Source organism: Malaclemys terrapin, chromosome 4 (genome assembly GCF_027887155.1).
Source record: "Malaclemys terrapin pileata isolate rMalTer1 chromosome 4, rMalTer1.hap1, whole genome shotgun sequence".
Classification (NCBI taxonomy): Eukaryota; Metazoa; Chordata; order Testudines; family Emydidae; genus Malaclemys; species Malaclemys terrapin.
Window position 1 is genome coordinate 6,598,699 of NC_071508.1, and position 27,447 is coordinate 6,626,145.

Genomic DNA, 27,447 nt, shown 5'->3' on the forward strand with positions numbered 1-27,447 from the left:
TCAGAATAGCAGCCGTGTTAAGTCTGTATCCGCAAAAAGAACAGGAGTACTTGTGGCACCTTAGAGACTAACAAATTTACTCCTGTTCTTTTTTCAAGTACACAGTAGCCTGAACTTTTCAACTGTCTTCCCTTCAAGGCCTTAAGGTAGTTGGAGTTGGTCCCAAGCCAGTTTTCACTGACCAGATAGCAAAAGCACGGGTCTGACAACCACCAATCAAGTGTTAACACTGCAAGGACCTGAATGTGTATAAAGGATCTGTAAAATGTGTGTAAGACAGAGTTTTTGTACTAAGGTGCAAAGCTCTCCTTTCTTCTGCAGAATAAAGCAACTCTTCCTTAGCCCTCCCTGTCTGGCTGTTATTGGCTCTCAGCTAGGTGGACCCGATATTTCGGTAACATAGGCACAGAATATAGGGGCGTCTTTCTTGCCTTCTGCTTGTATCCCCGAAATTCATTGTCTGACCTCGGAGACAGTATAACCCTCCTCTGGGCTCTCCCCTGTTCACTTCACATCTCTCTGTTGACTTCCTATGCAAGTATGCCGGCAGTGTTAGCGTACGGGTATAGTTTCCATCCCAAGGGAGAGAGACGTCAATACATAGGTCAATACACAGGAAACCTCCCGCTGTGATACACACACACTAAGAACGAATTTGCAGAATACACACAGAACTCCTTAAGTATCAGGGGGTAGCCGTGTTAGTCTGTATCTACAAAAACAACAAAGAGTCTGGTGGCACCTTAAAGACTAACAGATTTATTTGGGCATAAGCTTTCGTGAGTAAAAACCTCACTTCTTCGGATGCATAGCTATGCATCCGAAGAAGTGAGGTTTTTACTCATGAAAGCTTATGCCCAAATAAATCTGTTAGTCTTTAAGGTGCCACCAGACTCTTTGTTGTTTTTACAGAACTCCTTACTATCTGTACATGCATTTCACAAGGGCAACAGTCATCAGTGGGACCCCGGCTTTCATTTAAGACCTCCCATTACACTCTTTGGTGACCCAGAATGTAGGAGTCAGGACATTCCTGTAACCCCCTTGCTGTTGGCGTTGGGGGGGTATTTGAGGAACATGGGGCACAGGGGGGCTATGCTACGGACACAGGGGAGTGAGATGCACCAGGGGCATGTGGTGGAAACACTGGGGCATGCAGGAGGGGCAGGCATGGTAGCAACGCATGTGGGAGTGGGCACAGTACAAGCATGCAGGGGACATGCTAAGGGCACCTGGGGCACAGGGCATGCTAGGGGCACATGTGGAGGGGGACACACTAGGGGTATGCAGGGGGCACATGTGAGAAGGGGACATGCTAGGGGCATGCAGGGGACATGCTAGGGGAACACGTGGGTGGGGGGCCACGCACGCACGCGACAGGGGCATGTGCCCACGCGTGCGCCAGGAGCGCACAGGCGGGGACAGGCAGCGCTGCAGTCCCGCCCAGGGCCGGTAGGGGGAGCCCAGCCGACGCCGCGCAGGCCGTCAGCGGGGAGGGGCCCACCTGGGCGCTGCGCTCGGCCGCCTGCATTGGCGTCCTGCGGCCGTGCGGGGGAGCCGGCGAGCGGATCGCGCCCGGCCCGAGCCTTTCTGTCCCCGCCGAGCCGCCGTCGGGCTGCCCGCCTCTCCCTCCGCTGCGGAGCATGGCGGCTGCCTCCAGGCCCCCGCCGGGTCCCGAGCCCGGCCGGGAGCGTCTGCGGGACGACGGCGTGCGGACCCTCACCTCGGCCGAGCAGGTGGGGCCGGGACTACGGCTCCCGGCGTGCCCCGCGCGGGACTGGCTGGCGGGGGGGCTGGGCTGGCCCGGGCTGGGGGTGGGGGGGGTATATAGCGGGAGGGGGGGGCTGGCCCGGGCTGGGGGTGGGGGGGGTATATAGCGGGAGGGGGGGGCTGGCCCGGGCTGGGGGTGGGGGGGGTATATAGCGGGAGGGGGGGGCTGGCCCGGGCTGGGGGTGGGGGGGGTATATAGCGGGAGGGGGGGGCTGGCCCGGGCTGGGGGTGGGGGGGTATATAGCGGGAGGGGGGGGCTGGCCCGGGCTGGGGGTGGGGGTTATAGAGCGGGAGAGGGGGGCTGGCCCGGGCTGGGGGTTATATAGTGGGAGGGGGGGGCTGGGGGGCGGATTATAGAGCGGGAGAGGGGGGCTGGCCCGGGCTGGGGGTGGGGGTTATATAGCGGGAGGGGCGGGTTATAGAGCGGGAGAGGGGGGCTGGCCCGGGCTGGGGGTGGGGGTTATATAGCGGGAGGGGGGGCTGGGGGGCGGGTTATAGAGCGGGAGAGGGGGGCTGGCCCGGGCTGGGGGTGGGGGGGTATAGAGCGGGAGAGGGGGGCTGGCCCGGGCTGGGGGTGGGGGTTATATAGCGGGAGCAGGGGGCTGTCCCGGCCTGGGCTTGGTTTATGGTAACGAAGATAACTGCCCTGCTACTGGCAGGGATGGGGGAGTTTATACCAAGGAGCCAGTCTAGCCTATTGAGCAGAGCCCTGGGCTGGGGCCTGAGTGGCCTGTGCTCTCTTCCCGGCCTTGCCACTGCTCTGCTGGGTGATCTTGGGCAAATCCCTGCCTTTCCCCGTGCCTCGGTTTCCCCTCCCACCTTGTGAGGATTGTGAGTGCTCACACCCCTGCAGCACAGTGCGCGAGGGGGCACGTTGGGAGCAGTGCCTAGCATCGTTCATCCGGAACGGGACGCATGGAGAGCAGATACGTGTTTGTGGAGTTAGTTTAAATGTCACTGGAAACAGGTTGCTGTTGGGAGGTGCTTGAATTCCTCTGCACAGGTGTGAGAGCCGGAAAGGGCACTGTGGCTGTAGACTGCCAGGTTCTGTTGGCCAAAGCGAGAGGAACGAAGAGAGCAAAGGCTGTGAGTGGTGGAAAGGAAAGAGGCTATTAAAACAGACAGAACAAGAGTCCGAGCTGGTGCTGGGTTTCAGAGTGGTAGCCATGCTTAGTCTGTATCAGCCAAAAAAACGAGGAGTCCTTGTGGCACCTTAGAGACTAACAAATGTATTTGGGCATAAGCTTTTGTGGGCTAGAAGCCACTTCATCAGATGCATGGAGTGGAAAATACAGGAGCAGGTATAAATACATGAAAGGAAGGGGGTTGCTTTACCAAGTGTGAGGTCGGTCTAATGAGATAAATCAATTAACAGCAGGATAACAAGGGAGAAAAATAACTTTTGAAGTGGTAAGGGAGTGGCCCATTACAGACAGTTGACAAGAAGGTGTGAGTAACAGTAGGGAGAAATTAGTATTGGGGAAATTAAGTTTAGGTTTTGTAATGACCCAACCACTCCCAGTCTTTATTCAGGTCTAATCTGATGGTATCCAGTTTGCAAATTAATTCCAGTTCTGCAGCTTTAGTGATCTAGGCGGGGTGGCCAACCTGTGCCGAGAGGGAGCCAGAATTTACCTATGTACATTGCCAAAGAGCCAGAGTAATACGTCAGCAGCCTCCACCTCCTTCCCCATGCCTCCTGTGGCATGCGGGAGGCTCTGGGGGGAGGAGGAGGAGTGAGGGTATGGCAGGCTCAGGGAATGGGGCAGGAAGGAGCGGGGGCATTGGGGGAAGGGGGGGAAGTACGGGTTGGGCCTGTGGCAGAGTCAGGGGTTGAGCAGTGAGCACCCCCTGGCACACTGGAAAATTGATGCTTGTAGCTCCAGCCCTGGAGTTGGTGCCTATACAAGGAGCCGCATGCAGCTCTGGAGCCACAGGTTGGCCACCCCAATCTAGGTAATAGAAGAAGTCCAGCGGAGTTCTAATTTCAGTGTCCTTATCTCCATGCCCAGTGGCAGTTTCACCAGGCAGCTATAAGCATGGGCCGGAGTGTTGGGTCAGAATGGAGGAAAGTTCACAAAAAGATGCATCCATTTGACGGTTTTGTACTTGTGCCCATCACCATAGTGTCTGGGCCCCTCCCACGTTCATTAGGTTGGCATTGCAAGGTCCCTAGTGGACTTCGAGTCTTCTGCTCTTCTCGCTTCTCCGGCCATGGGAAGCTCTCGTTGGGTAGGTTTGTTGTGCTAACAGTCATTCTGTTTCTGGCGGAAAAGCTGTGTTAAAGGAGACGTGGTGGCATTTCCTAAAGCTGTCCAGGCTTTGGATTAGTTTAATCTCTGCTGGAAGTTTGTTCTGCAGCCAGATCCCTTCCAGTTGGCCTTATCTCCATCTCTTATAGGCTCTCACACACTTCGCCCCGGGCTTTAGGCTCTGCATTGCTCCAGAGGTGGAGATGCAGCCTCTAATGAAGCTGGGCTTTGATCCATTCATAGCTCTCAGAATCAGGACCAGTTGGCTGTTGTCTCTTTAAATGAAGGGGTAGGGTTCTTCGCACAGAGCGTAGCTGATTAGGCTCTGGAGAGATTTGGGTGCCCATGCTGGCTGGCTGTGCGGTGAGTGTGTGCGCCCTAGTCGCAGGGACAGTATTTGTTGACTTCTTTGCGTTCGTTGCCTGACTCAAACCTGGCGCATCTGTGGTGGAAACAGGAAGTTCTCTGTGGTGGTGGCAAAGATGAGCATGTTTCTTCCCTCTCCCCTTCTCTCTGTGACACCTCTGTCAAGTCAGAGGCCTGATGGGGATGGAGAAATAGACGTGTGGGTGTGTTCAAGAGGAAAAAGACACTGGCAAATGGAGATGTGTGCCGAGCCCCTGTAGGTCGGTGTGGCCCTGGCATTCTGAAGTGGGGGGTACAAAACCACTACTTAATCCATCCAGAATTTCGCCCAGTGATTGCCCTCCCTTGCTAGCCCTCTGGCATGATGATGGATGCTGCCTATGTCTCCTGCCCGCGCTTGCTCCTTTCTGCCCCCTCCTGCCTTAAGGGCAGTTGGGGGGAGGGGGCAGAGAGGAGCAAGTGGTGGGGCAGCCCTGCTCAACAGCTGATGAGGGGAGGGCAGGACCAGCTTCTGAACAGCTGATTGGCAGCCGGCCCCAGGGCCACCAGAGCAGCAGCCCCGTGGGTGCTGAGCACGCTGTATTTTTTCTCCATGGGTGCTTGAGCCCCTGAGCACCCGCAGAGTCGGGCACCTACGCCTCAGATCTGAAATGGCTTCCTGGATGGGGGGCATCGGTGCGGATCCAGCTTTTCCTAGATTCCAAGGCCAGAAGGAGCCGCTGTAGTCTGACCTCTTGTCTAACACAGCCCAGAGAACTTCGCCCAGTAATTCCTAGAGCAGAGCTTTGAGAAAAACATCCCGTCTCGATTTAAACATGGTGAGTGACAGAGACTCCACCACCAGCTTGGTAAATTGGTCCAGTAGTTCATGGCTCTCATGGTTAAACATTTACACCCTATTTCCAGTCTGGATATGGCTAGCTTCAACTTCCAGCCACTGGATCGTGCTATGCCTTTGAATTTCTGGAGTTCATCCCCAGGGCAGGACCAGCAGGCATGGAAATACTTTTGGATCCTGGAGGCTTATCTGTGAGGGACCTGTTGCTGGTGTTCACTATGGCCGGCAGTTCAGTTAATGCTACAACCCCTTTCCACAGTGTAATTTTTCTGACTAGTTATTAAGGGGTTATTTGTTTTTTTCCTGGTGGCCAGACTGCGTACAATGGAAGTGTTCTGCCTTGGTGTCTATGCACTTATGTCCTGGGCCCAGATCTCAGTGGGGTATTCCCGTGAATGCCCTGCTCATGCTGCGGCTTTTCACTGAGTTTGTAGTCAGGCACTGGCCCTTCCTGTGGTTTGTGACCACACACCATAGGTGCAAGCCTCAGGCCACCACTCCTGCGGTCTAACCCTGCTCGGGGCACGCCTACACAATGTTGAATTTCAATACGGGCAGCTGCCAGTGCCTTGTTTAAACAAGTGGCTCTCAACCTTTCCAGACTATTGTACGCCTTTCAGGAGTCTGCTTTATCTTGGTATCCCCAAGTTTCACCTCACTTAAAAACTACTTGCTGACGAAATCAGACATAAAACCACAAAAGTGTCACAGCCACACTATTACTGAAAAATTGCTGACTTTCTTATTTTGACCATATAATTATAAAAAAAATCAATTGGAATATAAAGATTGTACTTACGTATTTAGAGCAGTATAAACACGTCATTGTCTGTAGGAAATGTTAGTTTGCACTGACTTCGCTCGTGCTTTTCATGTAGCCTGTTGTAAAACTAGACAAATACCTAGGTGAGTTGATGTCCCCCCTGGAAGACCTCTGCGTACCCCCAGGGGTACATGTATGCCTGGTTAAGAACGACTGGTTTAAACTATTACTCCTGCTGGTGCTACCCCTAGTGGAGGATGTTGCAGATCCAGGAATTTCTTTGCAAGAGCGGGTCATAGGCTTGGATTGCTCCTTCTCTCTCAGTTCTGCAGTGTGCTGCTGTCCAGCCCCAAAGCGGCTGCGTTTTAGGGGCCTTCTGTGCGTGTGTATAGCGTCTAAAGAGCTTTGGGAGCCTTTAGAATTATATAAACATAAGGCGGCAAATATAAATATTACCAGTGACAGGACTTCTATGTTCAGCGTCAGTAGAGGCTGGATTTCTGATGGTGGAGAGGGACACTGGAGCCGTTTATTAAAGCAAGGGTTTGGCTAGGTGGGGCTTCCCCCAGCCCTAGCACACAGAGCTCGTCGGCTCCCCAGGATGGCGCTCCAGTTCTGGAAGAGTTCCCAAGTCCTGCACAACTGAAGCTGTGCTCTATTGTCTGTGTTGCTGGGGAGTCGAGACCCCAGTCGGAGGCCGGGTCCCCCCTGTTCTAGGTGCTATATGGAGAGAGTGCCGATGGTCCCTGACCCAAAGAATTCGTGGTCTAAGTAGAACGTGAGTGACAACAGGCAGATATGACATATAAGCGGTGCAGCTCCCGGGATGGACTGGAGCAGATTTCCGGGGCTGGTGCAGCCTTGGCGAGCATATTGACCAGACATTTACCAGAGTAAATCAAGGTTTCACCATGCAGTGTTTTCAGGAGAGTCTCCAATATCGTAGAGCAGGCAAATGCTGCCCACAATATATTTGTGTTCCAGGGTTGGGGTAGATTAGTGCAAATTCCTCCTACGCTAGGCAAGGCCAGCGCTCTTAGTGGGGAGAGCTCGTGATCGTTCTCTCGCTATTTGTGAAGCACGCACGTGGCTCAAGAATGTGCCTGTTATATGACCCTTTTCTTAGAGCTTTGTGGTGTCTGATTCAGTCGATTCGTGGTTTTTTCCCCTCCTTTGTTAGGAAGGGTTTACCGAACACCTCGGCTGAAAGTGGTGCTTTTTGAGAAGTGTCCTGCGCTCGCATTTTCCTAAAAACAGAGGATTGTTTTGTTGTTTTCATTAGAGAGCATTGGCTAATTTTCTGTCCTCCCCATGGTGAGCCTGTGTGCGGAGTGGAAAGGGAGGGCCCTCAGGGTCAGCTGGACAGAGAGAGGGCGTGGAAGATACTTTAGGAGGAAAAAGAAACATCCCTTGACATCTTGCTTGTGATTGTTACTTATTAGGTGTATGAGGGTAGCACCTAGGAGCGCCAGTCGTGGCCCAGAACCCATGGTGCTAGGCGCTGTACAGACACAGAACGAGAAGACAGTCCCTGCCTCAAAGAGCTTACTGTCTATTTCTATTTTGTCTGGCTTGTCTAGTTAGCATGGAAGCTCCTTGGGGCCGGGATTGTGACTTTCTTAGTGTCTGTCCAGCCCCTAGTGCAGATAGACCCTGATCCCGATTGGGGCCTGTGAGTGCCCCCATAAGAGAAACACTAAATAATCTTAGTGCTGGTGGAAGGTGTCAGCCTGACAACCCTGGAGACTTGTAGCCCTCTGTTCTCACCATGGCTTTGTACACATAGATCCGCCTCACTACTGCCCTGAAATGATTCCGTGCAGCGGTGGGGGGGGGGGGCGGGGGCGGATTTGGTGTTTCTGGCTCACGCAATGCTCCTCCTCTCTGACTTGCATCTCCAGGGAGCGGCATCGCTAGCTGTGTTTATCGTTTCCCAGCTCTTCCAACAGAATAAACCCCCCTTTTGTCTCGGGTATAACTCGGGTATCTGTTTCCAGATCCAGAGAATACCCACGCCACACCCAGATTGTTCCATTAGGAAAAGATATTGCCGTAGGCTTCGCTGACCACACAGTTCGTGTGCTTCAAAAACCAGACCTAGGGGTTATACTACCAAATCGAGTTAATGTTTAACTTTAGATCTCTCTGCTCTCCCTCAGCCGGGAGTTCTGGGCTGGATGCAGGGATCAGCGGGTGAGATTCTGCAGCCCGTGTCATTCAGGAGCTCAGCCGAGATCAAGTGGTTCTCAACCAATTTATCATTTTGGGCTGCATATGCGACCCACAATTTGTTACCTGGGCTGCAGGTTGAGAACCACAGCATGCCCCCCACAGACCCCTATGCCCAGCGACCCTTCCACAAAGTGGGGCAAGGAGTGGAGCCCTGGGCGAGGGCGGCCTGGCAGCAGGGATCCTGGACCCTGCTGTTTGGGGCCGGGCAGCAGCCCCGACACTGGACCCGGCCACGTGGAGCTGAATGGTTGGGCAACCAGGCGGCAGCCCCAACGCCGACCCCGGACCCTCTATGGAGCCAGCCGGGTGGCAGCCCCGGGCCCCGCCATGTGGGGCCAGCCAGTGACCCCCACCCCACCATGCATTGCCCGGCCGGGAAGCCCAGACCCCGTGGTGCTGGGCGGCCAGGCAGCCGGTAATCCATGTGCTAATTGAGAACCACTGGAATGATCACAGTAAAGCCAGAAGGACCAGAATCTGTTAATCTGTACACCATCCTAAAGTAAAAATATCTCAATCTCTCATATTCCCAACCAAAAAAATCACAGATGAAGTTAAAATTGAATATATATCATTAACTGAAGAGTAAGAAACATCTCAGAAATGTTGTGATTATCTCCCAAAACAAGCATTAGAAACCCAGGAAATTTAGAATTAATTTAAAAGAAATCCAAGGTCTGACACAATCCAATGGCTGGAAGTTGAAGCGAGAGAAATTAGCAAGGGTAATTAACCATTGGAACGACTTGTGTATGGTTGTGGTGGATTGATTGGATGTTTTTCTAAAGTTGTGCTCTAATTCGTCCAGGGATTAATTCAGGGAAGTCCTGTGGCCTGCATTATCCAGGAGGTCAGACTGGATGGTCACAGGGGTCCCTTCTGACCTGAGAATCTATGACGCGTTAAGGTCTGGAGATGTATAGCTAGGGCACCCAAACAGCCTTAACTTGGCTTTCTAGGGATGTCATGTCGTAACAATCCCATTAGAGTGTAATACGGTTTGGTCTCAGAGTAAAGTGACCTGGTTTTTAAAGGCATTTTTTTCCTCGTGGCCAATTAAACTGAAGCCTGGCCGAGGAGCCGTTTTCTTTTCAAGCTTCCTGATAAGCTGCGTCTCTGTTGGAGATACATGAATTCCCCTTGGACAAACAAAAGTCACGTCGGGGTTGTTTGATGGCTTACGGGTACGTTTTGATTCCTTGAAAAGGAGCCTCCGATAAGGCAAAGCTAATATATACTTAGCTGAATAAACCCTGTCGGATCAGGCAGGGGTTCTGACAGGAGAGAGGAAAAGCCTTTGAGAGTTGTTGGCGTCAATTGATTCCTTTAGGGAGCAGTGACATTTGCAAAACACGGCACCATTGCCGCCAGATCCGTCTTTGTACGTTTGCAACGTGATGAATTCCAGAACCAGCGACTGTGGTTACGCAGCCAACCACTGTCCCTACCCCTCACGCAAGAAGTGGCAAGGGCAGCCGACGGCACCATGTGGCGCTGTTGGGCCATGGTTCCATTGGCTGGTTGTAGATGTGATATTTGGATGGCTCTTAGCTCTCTGAGACATCTCTGCCCTTGCACCTCAGAAACAGAGCATCTATCAGCTCTCGGCCAATTGGAAAAGACTGACAGGAGTGACCGGCCAGAAAACCAAGTAGCAAGAATGTTCTAGCAAAGAGCCTGGCTGTTGTACTGTGTCTTCGGAGTGGCACGGTGGCCAAGGCCATGCTCCAGCACGCTGCTAGACACATGCCTGCCTCTGCTCACGTGAGCAGCCCTATTGACCTCGGTTGGACTGACTGGATCAAGTCAGGTGTGTGCTTAAGAACTGGCCGGACTGGGGCCTACGTGTTCATTGCTGCTGCAAAAAGGGATTTTGGAGTGGCCGGCCGCCTAGGCAAGAGAGATTGGGAATTCATGGCACACACAAGAATGACACTTTTAAGCCACTCCTAGCCCCTTCCCGTGATCATTCTTTAAGGTCTGTCTTTGGAGCATAGAGTCATAGCAACATAGGGCTGGACGGGACCTCGAGAGATCATCTAGTCCAGCCCTGTGCTGAGACAGGAGCAAGTCAGCCTGGCCCATCCCTTGCAGGTGTTTGTCCCACCTGCTCTTTAAAAACCTTCCTCAGGGTGAGTTTGTAATTCACAGCCAGGTGTTACTGCTGAGCCTCTCCCTTAAAAGGTCTGGTGACTTGTGGCACTTTCTTGTTGACTGGAGATGGTTGACTTGCCGCTGTCTCATGGTGGTTGGTAGCAAAGTATGGTCTGTACATTGACTTGTAGGGCCTCAGCGTGCTGTTGTGGCAGTGGAGCGGTGCCCAGGTGTTAACAGGGAGAACGTCCCCCAGTGTTGTTTTCTCTCTCCAATGATAACACATCTATAGTTCCTTCCAAAAAGGGCTCCAGAGGTGACCATGGCAACTACAGGCCAGTAAGCCTTAACTTCAGTACCGGGCAAATTGGTTGAAACTATCATAAAGAACAAAATTGTCAGACACATAGATGAACATAGTTTGTTGGGAAATAGTTAACATGGTTTTTGTAAAGGGAAATCGTGCCTCACCAATCTACGAGAATTATTTGAGGGGTCAACAAGCATGTGGACAAGGGGGATCCAGTGGATATAGTGTACTTAGATTTTCAGAAAGTCTTTGACAAGGTCCCTCACCAAAGGCTCTTAAGCAAAGTAAGCAGCCATGGGATAAGAGGGAAGGTTCTCTCATGGATTGGTAACTGGTTAAAAGATAGGAAACAAAGGGTAGGAATAAATGGTCAGTTTTCAGAATGGAGAGAGGTAAATAGTGGTGTCCCCCAGGGATCTGTACTGGGCCCAGTCCTATTTAGGACTGGAAAAAGGGGTAAACAGTGAGGTGGCAAAATTTGCAGATGATACAAAATTGCTCAAGATAGTTAAGTCCCAGGCAGACTGTGAAGAGCTACAAAAGGATCTCACAAAACTGGGTGCATGGGCAACAAAATGGCAGATGAAATTTAATGTTGATAAATGCAAAGTAATGCACATTGGAAAACATAATCCTAACTATACACATACAATGATGGGGTCTAAATTGGCTGTTACCACTCAAAAAAGAGATCTTGGAGTCATTGTGGATAGTTCTCTGAAAACATCCACTCAATGTGCAGCGGCAGTCAAAAAAACGAACAGAATGTTGGGAATCATCAAGAAAGGGATAGATAATAAAACAGAAAATATCATGTTACCTCTATGTAAATCCATGGTATGCCCACACCTTGAATACTGCATGCAGATGTGGTTGCCCCATCTCAAAAAAGATATATTGGAATTGGAAAAGGTTCAGAAAAGGGCAACAAAAATGTTTAGGAGTATAGAACAGCTTCTGTATGAGGAGAGATTAATAAGACAAGGACTTTTCAGCTTGGAAAAGAGGCGACTAAGGGGGGATATGATAGAGGTCTATAAAATCAAAAGTGGTATAGAGAAAGTAAATAAGGAAGTAAAAAGAGAAGAACAGGAGTACTTGTGGCACCTTAGAGACTAACAAATTTATTAGAGCATAAGCTTTCGTGGACTACAGCCCACTTCTTCGGATGCATCCGAAGAAGTGGGCTGTAGTCCACGAAAGCTTATGCTCTAATAAATTTGTTAGTCTCTAAGGTGCCACAAGTACTCCTGTTCTTCTCTTTTTGCGGATACAGACTAACACGGCTGTTACTCTGAAACTTGTAAATAAGGAAGTGTTGTTTACTCCTTCTCATAACACAAGAACTAGGGGTCACCAAATGAAATTAATAGGTATCAGGTTTAAAACAAACACAGGAAAGTATTTTTTCATGCAACGCACTGTCAACCTGTGGAACTCCTTGCCAGAGGATGTTGTGAAGGCCAATACTATAACGGGGTTCAAAAGGGAGTTAGATTCATGGAAGATAGGTCCATCAATGGCTGTTAGCCAGGATGGGCAGGAATGTTGTCCCTAGCCTCTGTTTGCCAGAATCTGGGATTGGGTGACAGGGCATGGATCACTTGATAACCTGTTCTGTTCATTCCCTTTGGGGCACCTGCCATTGGCCACTGTCAGAGGACAGGATACTGGGCTTGATGGACCTTTGGTCTGACCCAATATGGCTGTTCTTGTGTTCCTCTTATGTTCCATTGTCTGCGCACGGGTTTTGTACCGATGTAACTATTTCGATTAGGGGTGTCGTGGTTTTTACCAGTATAGGCATACTGCTCCAACCCCTGATGGGGACAGTTACACTGATATTGTTCATTCCCCTTCCCATATGGGAACAGCTGTACCGGTGTAAGGACCTTGATACTGACAGAACTGCATCCACGCTAGGGAGAGGTTATACTGCATTCAGTAGCCCGGTACGATCAAAGCTGTATAGCTTGTGGTAGACAAGGCCTAAGCACTCTGCCAGACCTGCCAGAGTGATCGTCCCCAAAGCCCATTTGGCACACTGGGAGAGTGAGGCAGAGTGGGTGAGTGACGTCCCACAGGGGGTCGGAGATGGCGTGAGAACAGAAGAGTTCCCGACTTGTCCTGGGGTCAGACCACTATGCGGATTTGAAACACACGTCGATATTGACCCCGGCTTTCCTCTCCCTGTTCTGTTAGTGAGAGTGAACTTGCTCAGACGTGAGAAGCTGCTGGGGTTGCCCATCCAGCCATGCTGCAGGCCTCTTCGCTGGCCTGGGGATCAGAAGGCCAGAAGCCGTGTGCGGCTCTGACACAGCGTGGTCTTTTCTCATGTTGTAATCCTGTAACTCTGTCCTGAAGTCTACTCTCTGGGCACATCCTGCCCTTAGCTAAGCTGCACCTGCATGGCTGGATGGGCTGTGATCACACATGCTGCTTGCTAGGTAAACTTGGTGAGGTTGCTTTCCAAAACTAAAGAGCTCTTTTTCTTCCTCCCGCCCCCTTCCTTTCTGCTGCTTGATGACCGTCACTCCCTGCAGACCAGAGTGGAAGACTTGGTGCAAGAGGTCTTCAGCGCTTACAAGACGAACCACCACACCTCACAGTAAGTTACTGTAGCAGACCCAATAGAAGCCATGGGAATGTTTGACCCGGGAGTCTTGGGTGAACTTTGCAGGGTGGTGCGTTTGGAAGTCATGTCCGCTGGCTGGGTTTTAACCTAGGCCACAGCACGGCCTCGAACGCGCTACTCTCTGTCTTGGTGGCAGTTGTCAGTCGTGTTAAGTGGACTCGACTGAGCTAGCGCGATGGGCGGACACCCTCTTTTTGCCCATCAAGAGAGAGCCCAGGAGTCAGACGTCCCTGTCTCTGCTTTTCCATCTCACGTTAGTTTGCTCACGTGTTCTGGCTGGCTGTGTCGGAGATGTGGCTCCTAGCAGCTTCTAGTGCAGCCTGATGCTGCATTTAGTATTCACCCAGAAACTACAGGTCCCATCATGCATTGCTTCACTTTGACCCAAGCTACCTAGCTTCAGGTTGGGAGGCAAGAGGATTAGACAGGTTTGCCACCTCCTGGGCTAAGCTGTTAGGGTGACTCGCTGGCTCTTCAAACCCAACAGCTCTGCTGCTCTGCCCACCCGGTGCGTCTGTCCCATAACCTCCCTGCGTGGAGCCAGCTTCCATTTGCACGCACAGCGCTGAGTAACGCCCCCATGTGGATGCTGGAAGGGTGGGAACAGTGGGGGATGGGCATAACGCCTACAGCATCGCACCATCCTGTCTCCTGGGTGGACCAGGTGCCTTTTCCAGGTTGGACTCTGTATGCCCTTAATCTCTGCTGATTGGCTCTTTGCCCCATCTTCCTCCTGCCCCCTACTTCCTCTCAGCGCTTCTCTCTTCCCTTCCTCACTCCCTACTCCTGTTTTCTTCTCCGTCTTCACCGTCCTCATATCCACTGCTCCCAATTTAAAACCAAGATCAAATCAAATCCAGCAGCCAAGTATGGAACTCATGGAGCAGCACCAGTCATCACACATGTGCAATCTAGTCCCTCCCCCATCCAAAACCACCTCTGGCTAAAATCTAGCTCCTGGTGCACCTGATCTTGGGTGACCTTTGCTTCCTCACACGGGAGGCCTGTTACTTATGCCAGTTTGTGCTCCTAGCGTGCACATGTGGGCGCTTGACTGAATGTCTGAAATCAGTTGGCCACCGTGTTACGAATGATATTTTCACTCCGGTAGGGCCCACGGGCCAGCTGAGAGCAGGGCCTTGGTGTGCTGGTTGCCGTACAAACGCAGAGCGGTCCCTGCCCCAGAGAATTCTCACTCTAAATAAGCAAGACAGAGTCCTGTGGCACCTTATAGACTAACAGACGTATTGGAGCATAAGCTTTTGTGGGTGAATACCCACTTCGTCGGATGCAAGGTGGGTATTCGCCCACGAAAGCTTATGCTCCAATACGTCTTAGTCTATAAGGTGCCACGGGACTCTTTGTCGCTTTTTACAGATCCAGACTAACACGGCTACTCCTCTGATACTCTAAATAAGAACTGTCCCTGACCTCTGAGGGTCCAGTTTAGGATTATGTTCCATACTCGGAGCCAGATTTACAAAGCCGCTTGGAAGCTTAAAGGATAGGTACCTAAGCTAATCCCTAAAAATGCCCAAGCAGGCTAGACAGCTAACTCCCATTGACAGCCAATGGGCTTTAGGCACCTAGACCCTTTGGTGGGCCCCTCGGCACCGGTCTACATCTTTAGGTACTCAGTCCCTGTGTCATTCTGGCCCTCGATGGCCCAAAGGGAATGAGCACCTCATGCTTCTGTTTTCTAGCTCTGTGGGAACATGGAAATAGTATGGTTCAGCTAAAAACCAGTTCCAAGTCCCTGCATGTATTCGATTTAAAACCAATGAGAGCAGAGACAGGTGAGAAGTGGTGGATTAAAACCACAAAGGACCTGACAGAGAGCTGGGGCCAGACTCAACAAGATGTAGAGCAAGAAATTATCGTCTGTGTAGAAGGGGGCGAATCAGCTGTTCTCTTCCTGCGGGGAGGTCGAATTTCCCAAATCTGTTGTAGCGGATAGTATCACAGCTGGTATGTCCCGCCTCGGACTGCCTCGAGTGGCTGCACGCGGTAATGCCGGCTGCACTTTGCAGTGAGATCCCTGCCCCGTCTAGCTGTTGAAAGCTTTTGTGGAGGAATGTAAGACAGCGGCTAGGCAAGAAAATGGGTTTCTAACTGACATCGGAGGCAGTGGTAATGCAAAGAGCATTACACTTGGCTTCTGGAGGGGGGTCTAGAGCTGCACGGGCTCTTGGGAGAACACAGGGGTGCTAGTACTCTGATAAATATGGTAGTCCAACCTTGTGCTTGCTCTCCTAAGCGCTGCTCAGCAGATGGCAATTACGCCTTTACAGGATTTTAACAGCAAAGAGCATTTGTACCCACAGTACCAGTATGCAACTGTAAACTGCATAGAAAGTGCTAATCATTCCACGGGCTATTCTTCCTGCCCTTAAAATCCCCCCTGTGTGATCTTTTCTGTGCCGTCTCTCTTTGCCCTGACTAACTGGTTGATGTGCTGCTGGAGAAGTGCTTCGGGGAAATTTGTAAATATCTTCAGTTCATGGCAGCTGCAATATTTCTCTTCCTGCATCCTCTAGGCTAAGGATGCCTGAACAGTGTCCGGCTGAGGGCTGCATTAGCAGCTTGCATGGCACTAGAAAGTTGCACTTTAATTTGCATCAAACCTTTCTTACCTTGATCTTGGCTATGGAGGAACTACAGCTCCCAGCATGCATTGCAGCCTAGCCGCTCCGAACAAGATGGAGCGCTGCATGCTGAGATTTGTCATGTTGCATGGTAAAGATGCAGGCACTTGCAGTCTGCTCTGTTTAATGGAAGTTGTTCTGTCTCTTGGTATGTGTGTAGTGCTTGTTGTGTGGTATCCAAGTGGCCTAGAGGATGCCATGTTAGGGCGTCCCCGCTCTGAGCGGTTGGGATGTAAAAGATGAATACACTAGCAAATGCTGGGTGAAGTTCCGAGCACTCTTCACCTTCTGTTTGCCTTTCAGATTTGTTCTGCAGCGCGAGAAGCATTTCCACTACTTGAAGAGAGGCCTGAGACAACTGACGGACGCCTACGAGGTAACCACGCAGTGACACAGTCACAGCTGCCTTCTGCAGCCGCCCCGTCAGCCAGCCCAGTCCCAGAGCTGGCAGCAGTCACTGGGGATCCTATCCAGCGTGTTTCTTGGCTTGTAAAACTTCCCACTTGTTCCCCCTTCCTTCCTCAGCCTGTCAGTCTTCCAGTACAGAGCATGCTGCCTGGGACTTGCAGTTACTGTTCTGTCCAGGGGCACTTTTGCAGGCCACGTATTAGCTACTGGAGCTCCGGTGCTCATTCCATTGCATGCCTTGCATTTAAAGGGCCGCTGGTACCACTGATTGGTTATCGCTGGAGTGTTTTATGCTTACCTTTGTTTTCATTTTCCAGTCGGCGTGAAACCCAGTTTTCTAGGTGACTGGTTTAATTTCAGTTAGGCATCCTCCTTTGCTTCTCTACTGATGCTGTGTGGCATTAAATGGCTGAAACGCCATGCCCCAGAGGTGGCTGCATTTCAGCAGTGGGTGAAGTGATCTCTGTGCTGTGTATATGGTCCGTAAAACGCTCTGGGATCCTTTGGAATGAAAGCCTTTATTATTGTTTTCGGGTTATTTCCTTTCTAGAGTCTTTTTGGAGCGTCTCTCTAATTTTCATGGCTTTGCAGGTGTTATGAGTTCCATGCCCTCCTAGTCCTCTGATCTGCCTTGCTTCCAAGGACCTGCATTGTGACTTTTCTACTTTTCTTCCTTAGAATAATTTCAGTCGCTCGCTAACTCACCCCAGAGCCGTACAAGTGAATCCGCTTCATTGTGCTTGACCTCAGCGTAGCCCTGTCTCCATCTCCCTGCTGCTGTGTAACAAATGTTGTCTTGTTGGCAGCGCCGGTCCGGGATCTGACTGCTTTCTTCTTTTTCCCTTTTGTAGTGTCTGGACGCCAGTCGCCCCTGGTTGTGCTATTGGATTCTGCACAGTTTGGAGCTGCTAGACGAGCCGATCACAGAGTCTGTGGCGTCGGAGTAAGTCTTGTTCGGTGTGTGTGCTCGGCGCTCTGTAATGAATGCCTATTGCAGCAGGAGGTTTGCAGTCAGTAAGGCAGGATATTTGAACATAAACTCCTGGGGATCTCTTCTTGGTCTCCATGATATTTACAAGTACTGTACCCTGGTCTAGTGGGCAAAACAGGAATCCTCCCTTCTCCTCAGCCTGGCTTTTAAACCATTGTGACCGCCCCTAGTAAGACCTTCTGCTTAGCACCAGCCAGGGAATCTCACCCACTGGGTCCTGCACTGAGCCCAGCGACTTGTGGCCTACATGGTATCAGTTAGAAAGACATCGGGTCTTGATTGAGAGGCTCCAGGTGATGGAGAACCCACCTCTTGCCTAGGGGAGCTGTGTGAGGAGTGGGCGGCCCCTACCCTCGCTGTCTGACTTCAGACAGGTCCATGAGCTACTCCACTGGAAATCAGATGTAGCAACTGCTCCGACTTAAGAGGAAATGAAATCAAGTCGCTTTGGCATTTCGGGATGAATTCATCCCTGGGGTGACTCCACTGACTGCGCTGAACTCGCACCTGGGAGGAACATGGCCCATTCTGTTTTGTCCCAGTACTACGTAAGGTGCCCCCATTACCTCCTGTTACCATTCGCCAAACGGGGGATCGAGTGGTGCTGATTTTGGTGGGGTAGGAGAGAACCGTAGCACCCATAGGTGTGGATCTGGCCCTGTCAGCTGCAGCCAGCATGGTTTTTAAGCCAATCACCCTCTTTCGCGGGTTACCTCTCACTCCTTCGCAGAGCAGCTAGGCAGAGAGCGCTGACTCCCCCATTCAGCTCCACGTCAGCCCATGACTTCTAGCCGAGCTAAAGCACGTCTCTTGTGCTCTGCTACTGATTCATTGCGTGACCATGGGCAAGTCCCATAGGGCCTGATTTTTCAATAAGCCAAAATGGGAGGCCTCTCTGTACCCATGAGCTTGCCTCGTCTGCGCAGGCCAGGGCTTCACGCACACCAATGGGGCCACATGCTCCAGTTCCCAACGCAGCTGTGCAGTTGTGTTATCTACATGCGAGCATGTGGACCTGGGGCCTTCACCTGCTGACAATCAGGTCTGTAACCTCTCTGTGCCTGCAATTTGTGTCTGCCATAGAAATAACTGTCCTGACCCAGGCAGAGGGCTGTTTTGTGGCTTAATTCACGAGCGTTAATATGGGCAGGATGGTTCCAGGTTTCCAGTGTCACAGCCAGTGTCCCAGGACTGTCAGAAGGTATGGGAACCCCGTGGTCCTGGCCCCTCCAGAGGAAGAGCAGACAAGTGTGTGGCAGATGGAGAAAAGACACCCCAGCGTTCCTGAAAACTGTGCCAGCCATGGGGACGGCACACAGACCTCCCAAGCAGGTGGAGAAGGTGATGTACAGGGCCCAAGAACTGGAGAAAGAAGGGACCTCCCCAGTCCAATGGTTACGGAAGGGCTATGTCTGATTGCAACCGTGCTGACGGGGCTGAAGCAGGGAGAGAGTGCAGAGCTCCCAGCGTCTCACAGAGCCAGTGCTGGGATGGGTCTCACACCCTACTGGGGGATGCTACGGCTCAGCTCTGGATTCAGCAGCCACAGAAGGCTCTGCTCTGTTTGATCATTTGGATCACCGGGGGGATACGGAGCTCAAGAACGTGGAATCCCAGGGAAAGAGAGAGGAAAAAAAAGACAGACCACGGATGAAGCCGAAGGGAAGGAAAAGCCAAGCAGAGGGCCAGAGGGAGATGAAAGAGGAAATGGGCATGCTGGCCTGAAAGGAGAAGCACTGTAGATTACTAGAGAGGCAGACGGATATGGGGCAGAATCTACCCTGTGCTCCAGTTAGGGTTTATAGTTGGGTCTCCCTGGGCTTTCCAGTCTCTGTGTGTTTGAGCGGAGAGGGGAGCTGGGCAGCCAGGCACTGAGAGGGTTAACGCTGGGCTCGCTGCACCCAGAAGTGCTGAGTCTGAGTCCGTGCCCCCCTCCCTGTTATAACCCTGGAGTGCCCCCTGCACTGTCCCGCAACAAGCGCTGCGGTGATCGGAGCCCTGCACACCCTTGCGTGCGGACTAACAGCACTCTTTAATCAGGTGTCGCTCACAGAAGCGGGACGGGTTCTGCGTCTCCATCCTCCTCCGCGGGCATTCAGACGGGCTGCCGGGCCGCTCTGCCCCTTGTCGATTGCATCCCTCCCTTGGCCTCTGAGAACGATCTGCGATCGCACGTGCGGCTTCTCGTCAGTAACATCAGCCTGGCCCGTACGGGGTTCAGACCGAGACGTGGGAGGTGATAGGTGCCTGCTTCATGCAGATAAACTACAAATTCCCCTGCTGCTTTGACAGCCAGCTCTGTCTGAGGCACTGGAGTGAGGAGAACTGTACAGACAGCTAATTCGCTAGCACCCGCTGTTCGAAGCGGGTTCCCCTTCTCAGCCGCGCTGATGCAGTCCTGGCTTTCCTCTTAGGTGTCTCTAGAAACGAAATAAATCTGCTAGCTACAGCCATGGCCTATCTGTTCAATTCCCGCCCCCCTCTCTGCTGGACCCCTCTGTCCCACGGGTAGTGGCTCGCTGTCCTGGCAAGCTTCCAGGTGTGTCGTGCAGGTGCATTGCCCAGGTCTGGCTCGGCATCGCCCGTCCTGCACCTCGGAGTGACGCTGGAGAGCGACCCTGGAGGTGCTTTTGTCTGGGTGCTTGGCCAGCTCCCACCCCCCCCTTCCCCCGGCATGGATAACGCTACTTCTGCAGCACAAAAGCACTTTGTGCCATTCATCCTGCTCCAACAATAACCCCCATTGTTGCCTTCCTGAGCAGCAGGGGGGGCATCTTGTGAGAGTTGTCGATGGTGGTGATAAGGACGCCCTCCCCCTTCTCTTGTGGGCAGGGAGCTGTGCAAAGGAAGGCGTTGGATGAGGTGCAGCACAGGGGAGGTTGGTCACAGATTCAGTGAGGGGAGGGAATGCTGCCGGTCCTGCAACGCTGCCACGCATCTCAGAGCCAGAGCCAGGAGCACGCGGCATGGAGGGGAGATGCTCTGGTGCTTCCGGGCTGAACTATTTGGCATTGCATACAAGCAAGAGCTGCTGATTAAGGGGCGCTGTGTGGAAAAGGAAGGCAGTGTCGTGTAGGGGGTAGAGCACTGGACTGGGACTCAGGAGACTTGGGTTCTGTGCTCAGATCTGCCACTGGCCTGCTGGGTAACCTTGGGCAAATCACTTCCCTTCCTGTGCCTCAGTTTCCCCAGCCTGTAAAATGAGGACAGGGATGCTAAGCTGCTTTGGAAAGCGCTTTCAGATGGACCGATGGAAAGCTCTAGGGGTAATAATTAGCGTCGTTGATTAATTACAGTTAACTCACACGATTAACTTGACACACACCGCTGGCGAATGCATCAAGCGCTCAAATTGAAAAATAAATGAGAGAAAAGTATTTTCCCCTCTGATCTCTCTTGTTGCTTCTAACGTTCCGGGGTCCTTATTACATGGCAGGAAAAAGGCTTCAGTCAGAAGAGTGATCATCCCCTTTAAACTACCAAATGTTTTCTCCTGTACAAAGCAAAGAAGAAAGGTGCTGAGGTGATAACTACAATGGGATGATACTATTACTAGGGCTGTCACGCGATTAAAACAATTAATCACAGTTTTAATCACACTGTTAAACGGTCGAATACCAACTGACATTTAACAACTATTTTTGGATGTTTTTCTACATTTTAAAATGTATTGATTTCATTTACAACACAGAATACGAAATGTACAGCGCTCACCTTATATTATTATTTTTGATTACAAATAGTTGCACAGTAAAAATGATAAAAAGAAATAGTATTTTTCAGTTCACCTCATACAAGTGCTGTAGTGTCATCTTTGTCCTGAAAGTGCAACTTACAAACGTAGATTTTTTTTGTTACATAACTGCACTCAAAAACAAAACAATGCAAAACTTTAGAGCCTAGAGTCCACTCAGTCCTCCTACTTGTTCAGCCAATTGCTAAGAGAAACAAGTTTGTTTACATTTATGGGAGATAATGCTGCCTGCTTCTTATTTATAATGTCAAACAGGCATTGGCATGGCACTTTTGTAGCCGGCATTGCAAGGTAGTTACGTGCCAGATACGCTAAACATTTGTATGCCCCTTCATGCTTCAGCCACCATTCCAGAGGACATGCTTCCATGCTGCTGATGCTTGTTAAAAAAAATAATGCGTTAATTACTTAGGCCTTATCTACACTGCCACTTTACTGCGCTGAAATTTTCTCACTCGGGGGAGTGCAAAAACACCCCCCTGAGCAAGCAAGTTTCAGCGCTGTAAAGTGGCAGTGTAGACAGTGCACTAGCGCTGGGAGCTACTCCCCTCGTGGGCGTGGTTTTTAACAGCGCTGGGAGAGCTCTTCACAGCGCTTTCACGCTGGTAGTGAAGACGTAACCTTAGTGACTGAACTCCTTGGGGGAGAATTGTATGTCCCCTGCTCTGTTTTACCCACATTCTGCCATATATTTCATGTTCTAGAAATCTCAGATGATGACCCACCATAAATTGTTCATTTTAAGAACACTTCAGATTTCACAAAATGCAAAGAATGTGAGATTTCTAAAGATAGCTACAGCACTCGATCCAAGGTTTAAGAATCTGAAGTGCCTTCCAGAATCTGAGAGGGACGAGGAGCGGAGCGTGCTTTCAGAAGTCTTAAAAGAGCAACACTATGATGCGGAAACTACAGAATCCAAACCACCAAAAAAGAAAATTGACCTTCTGTTGGTGGCATCTGACTCAGATAATGCAAATTAACATGTGTCAGTCTGCTCTGCTTTGGATTGTTATCCAGCAGAACCCGTCATCATGTCCTCTGGAATGGTGGTTGACGCATGAAGGGACATATGAATATTTAGTGCATCTGGCATGTAAGTATCTTGCAACACCGGTTACAACAGTGCCATGTGAACGCCTGTTCTCACTTTCAGGTGACATTGTAAACAAGAAGGGATCAGCATTATCTCCTGTAAATATAAACAAACTTGTTTGCCTTAGTGATTGGCTGAAGTAGGACTCATTGGACTTGTGGGCTTTAAAGTTTTACATTGTTTTATTTTTGAATGCAGAGGTTTTGTACATAATTCTACATTTGTAAGTTGCACGTTCATGATAAAGAGATGGCGCTACAGTACTTGGGTGAATTGAAAAATACTATTTTTTTTTACAATGCAAATATTTGTAATAAAAAACCTCCCTCCAGTGACTGAAAATACCCCCTTTCACATTGCTGGGAGGAAGCATGAGTCTCAAACGCAGGTCCTCAGACAGGCCTCAGACTTGCTGGGTCCGGCAGGAAGTGTGGGGCTGCTGGACCCTCGCTCACTAGAGGTGCCACCCATGAAGCTCCTGATTGGAGGAGATATCTAGTCTCTCCAGTTGGCTCAAATCTGCTATTTAAGCCAGAAGGAGGTACCAGAAGTTGTCCCAGTAACTAGGTGAATTGCTGCCTGCTACAGCAGACCCTGCCTTCTCTCCTGAGCCCTGCCTTCCTGCCATGTCCCTGATTCTCTGCCCTCCTGCCTTGTTCCAACTCCCTGCTCCTATGCCCACCCTTGGCTTGACTCCTGGCTCTGGCTCCCCCTCTGACACCTGGCTTGGTTCCTGGCTCTGACTACTAGGTCTGACTGCCTACGTCCCAGTCCACGACAATTGCTTGGCCTGTTAACTGGGCTGCTCAACTAGTGGAAGAAGCATCTCTCCTGCATTTCACATGTCGCTAGCTCAAATTCCAGGTTGTGCTTTTTATTCAGGCTGCCTCAGCCCTGCGTTCCTCTCTGCATGCCCGGGTTTGTTGTGTTCTCGCTACGTCATTTCTCCGTCCCCTCAAGAGGCTTCAGGCTTTACAGAAAGAAGTGAAACGGGTGGCTAAACCCAGGCATTTCCCATGTATGTAAAAGCGCTGTTGCTGCGGGGTCTGGAAGAGCGGGGCCCGGTGGGTTAGAATGGATGCTTTGTTCAACGTCATTTCAAGGTAGCCACTGTTGCATTCCAGGGATCAGCAGAATCTCTCTCCACGTTGTCTCTTCCAGTGCGTCCCATAGCAAACGCTGCTCAGTTGGTTGGCCAGAGGGATGATTTTTCTAGACTCCTCCTGGGATCTGAGAATCCAGCCCCTTCTGAGGCCCTTTGTGCTGGCAGTTCGGGGGCTACGGTCAGTCCTAGCTGAGGGCTGTCTTGATGCGTCAGGCACATTAGATAGCGGCTCGCTGTATGGACTGTTCCAGCTGTGCAGGTGAAGAGCGGTCAAAAGGGATCAGGGTCAGCGGCTGAGACCGGAAGGTTTATCTGCACCGTAGAATATCAGGGTTGGAAGGGATCTCAGGAGGTCATCTAGTCCAACCCTCTGCTCAAAGCAGGACCAACCCCCAACTAAATCATCCCAGCCAGGGCTTTGTCAAGCCTGACCTTAAAAACCTCTAAGGATGGAGATTCCACCACCTCCCTAGGTAACCCATTCCAGTGCTTCACCACCCTCCTAGTGGAATAGTGTTTCCTAATATCCAACCTAGACCTCCCCCACTGCAACTTGAGACTATTGCTTCTTGTTCTGTCATCTGCCACCACTGAGTTCAGTGTAGATCCAACCTCTTTGGAACCCCCTTTCAGGTAGTTGAAAGCAGCTATCAAATCCCCCCTCATTCTTCTCTTCTGCAGATTAAATAATCCCTGTTCCCTCAGCCTCTCCTCATAAATCATGTTCTCCAGCCCCCTAATCATTCATCTGATGAAGTGGGTATTCACCCATGAAAGCTTATGCTCCAATATGTCTGTTATTCTATAAGGTGTCACAGGACTCTTTGTCGCTAATCATTTTTGTTGCCCTCCTCTGGACTCTCCTATTTTTCCACATCCTTCTTGTAGTGTGGGACCCAAAACTGGACACAATACTCTAGATGAGGCCTCACCAATGCCAAATAGAGGGGAACGATCACGTCCCTTGATCTGCGGGCAAGGCTCCTACTTAGCCCAAAATGCCGTTAGCCTTCTTGGCAACAAAGGCACACTGTTGACTCATATCCAGCTTCTCGTCCACTGTAACCCCTAGGTCCTTTTCTGCAGAACTGCTGCCTAGCCATTCGGTCCCTAGTCTGTAGCAGTGCATGGGATTCTTCCGTCCTAAGTGCAGGACTCTGCACTTGTCCTTGTTGAACATCATCAGATTTCTTTTGGCCCAATCTTCTAATTTGTCTAGAGTTTAATTTGAGCTAATGAGAGCTAATTTGTCTAGAGAATTCGTCTAGACGTGCGGAGAGTTCAGGCTCCAGGAGATCGATTACACTAGGCCTGAAGTGCACTGCAGGCTGTAATCTGTGTGGGGCAGACCTCTGCCCATGCGGTTAACTCCGGTGATGGGTAGCTGGGTTCGCCTGGGCCGGGTGTGAGCAGCCCTTTGCCTGCCTCCTCACTGCTGCTCTGCCCTGGGGTGGCGCTAGCATTTCCCGGGCCATATATGCTGCACCAAGCTGAACCGCTCTGGATCTTTCCCAGTGAATTGTGGGAAAGCGTCTCTCTCCTGGACACGTGGGGGGAATTACGGGCAGGCGCTGGAGGACTAGCAGCATTTAAGAGATTTAGCCTGTGTCCTCACTGCATAGTTGTCTGATTACCAACCTGAGCGAATGCAGCACCCAGACTTTAGCCCACAACCCCAGCTGGGCCAGCTAGCCCGGGCTGTAAGCACCGCCACCCTGGGGGGAGAGGGGCAGGGGTTGGGTAAGAGCTTGGGCTGGCTGCAGTGAACAGACCCAGAGTGAGTGTATCTGGGCCGTCAGAGAGGTGGTTTTACGTAGCCCATCGCAGCCGCACGTCGATAGCGAGGCTGGGGCCTCGGCGATGCTCTTACCAGGTGGACGTGGACAGATGGCCACTAAACCGTCTCTCTGCATGTGGCTTCCTGTCCAGCAGCGTAGCAAGCCCGTAAGCAGGTTGGGATGATCGTGTTCTGAGAGGTGCCCATTCTGACCACTTGGTGGCGCTCCATCGCCAGCATTGGCAGGAGGGAGGGGCTGAAGCAAGTGACTGGGGAGACCCGGAAGGTGTGAAAGCCTGAGTGGCTGTCAAGATGCCCGCCGTTGTGCGACAGCAGCAAAAGCGGGGGACTGGCACTAGAAAAGGTTCAGAAAAGGGCAACTAAAATGATTAAGGGTTTGGAACGGGTCCCATATGAGGAGAGATTAAAGAGGCTAGGACTCTTCAGCTTGGAAAAGAGGAGACTAAGGGGGGATATGATAGAGGTATATAAAATCACGAGTGATGTGGAGAAAGTGGATAAGGAAAAGTTATTTACTTATTCCCATAATACAAGAACTAGGGGTCACCAAATGAAATTAATAGGCAGCAGGTTTAAAACAAATAAAAGGAAGTTCTTCTTCACGCAGCGCACAGTCAACTTGTGGAACTCCTTACCTGAGGAGGTTGTGAAGGCTAGGACTATAACAGAGTTTAAAAGAGAACTGGATAAATTCATGGAGGTTAAGTCCATTAATGGCTATTAGCCAGGACGGGTAAGGAATGGTGTCCCTAGCCTCTGTCTGTCAGAGGGTGGAGATGGATGGCAGGAGAGAGATCACTTGATCATTGCCTGTTAGGTTCACTCCCTCTGGGGCATCTGGCATTGGCCACTGTTGGTAGACAGGATACTGGGCTAGATGGACCTTTGGTCTGACCCGGTACGGCCGTTCTTATGTTCTTATGACAGATGCTGCAGCTCTTCAGGAGGGGCCCTGCAGACGGCGTTTCTTCGTCTGTATTTTTCTGTCTGTGCACGGCACAGAGAGCACACAGACGTCCCCACGTGCTGGGCCCCAGCAGACTCCGTCAAAACCCAGGGGAGCTGCTGGGGTCAGCACCTGCCTCAAGGGCGTTCTCAGGTGATCAGTAGCCATTGCCCGTGCTCCTGATTGTGGGGAAATCAAGTCACTCCCATGCTCTGTGCCTCAATTTCCCTCTCCATGAAATGGGGAGAAGAATATCGACCTGCTTTGCAAGGCGCCTTGAGATCTGTGGCTAAAGAGCTGGTGGACATAGCGCAGACCCCGTTTCTTGGGAGGCAGGACAAGGGAGGTAAATAGATCAGCAGGCTGAAAAAAGAATGTGCTAATGACGATAGTAAATGGATCAGTGAGTTGAGAGACCGTGTCTGTGGGCCCTACGATGATGGGGGGGAAATCCCAGGACAAGCTAGCGATGGACGAGAGAAGCGGGGAACGTAAGACGAGACAAGGAGGAAGCTGTGGGCGGTCAGAGCAAGAGCCCAAGCCAGTCCTGCAACGTGTGATGCAATGTACAGGTCATGCAACGAGAGGTGCAAATGTATATAAAGGAAGAGGTTTGCTGTGTGGTATGCACTGGGCCCACCCCCACGCTTGAGTCTGAGCAACTCAGCGTAGCTTTGCTGTGTGCCAGATAAAGGCACCTGAGTGGCCCAGAATCTTAACCTGAATCTTTATTTTTCTCTGCTAACCTGCTGCGTTCCAGTGACTAATAAACTCCATTCTGAAAAGGCTGCCATGTGTCACTGCAAACACCGGCTGGGGGGTGAGAGCAGCCAGGTCTCTCCAGGGGTCTGGCTCAGTGGGATGTGCCAGGCAGAGTTCGTGGGGTGGAGCAGGAGGGCTGGAGCCCGGAGGGTCCATCTCGGAGGCGGTGAGGCCACGTGGCCGGCCCTGGCCGAGGAGTGGGACCCTTGGGGGACTGGCGCGCTGAAGAGCTCCTCCGAGGGACTGTTTAAAAGCTGGGGGCTAGCACCGATCCCGCAGATCTACTCCAGCAGGTGCAGCCTGCGGAGAATGCAGGCTCCAGGGGATCGATTGAACTAGGCCTGAACTGCGCTGCAGGCTGTAATCTGCATGGGGCAGACCTCTGCCCTCGGGATGCCACGTTGTGCTGCGTTGGCTCACAGGCCACACGGGAGGCCCCTCCATCTCCAGTGCCGGACGATGGACACTGCTTCCATTTTCTTTGTAAATTACCTGCCCAGCTGCCCTTTCCCTTCAGAGATTCCCAGGCCGGCAGGGAACCCTGTGACCATTTCCTCTGACCTCCTGTCTAACCTAGGTCAGAGACCTGCCCCAGAACAATTCCTAGAGCAGAGCTTATAGAAAACCATCCAATCTTGATGTAAACATCCACCACAGCCCTTAGTAAGTTGTTCCAGGGGTT

The 27,447-nt window shown here is 51.4% G+C and overlaps 1 protein-coding gene across 1 annotated transcript in view; it reads left to right on the top strand.

The window, feature by feature from the left end:
* The first annotated feature begins 1,590 nt into the window (after positions 1-1,590).
* FNTB (farnesyltransferase, CAAX box, beta) overlaps positions 1,591-27,447 on the top strand; it is a 33,571-nt gene continuing 7,714 nt past the window's right edge. The window contains exons 1-4 of the mRNA XM_054025074.1: positions 1,591-1,736; positions 13,169-13,233; positions 16,209-16,281; positions 17,165-17,256. Coding sequence (XP_053881049.1) covers positions 1,644-1,736; positions 13,169-13,233; positions 16,209-16,281; positions 17,165-17,256 — 323 coding nt within the window. The 5' untranslated portion in view covers positions 1,591-1,643. The remainder of the gene's footprint in view (positions 1,737-13,168; positions 13,234-16,208; positions 16,282-17,164; positions 17,257-27,447) is intronic.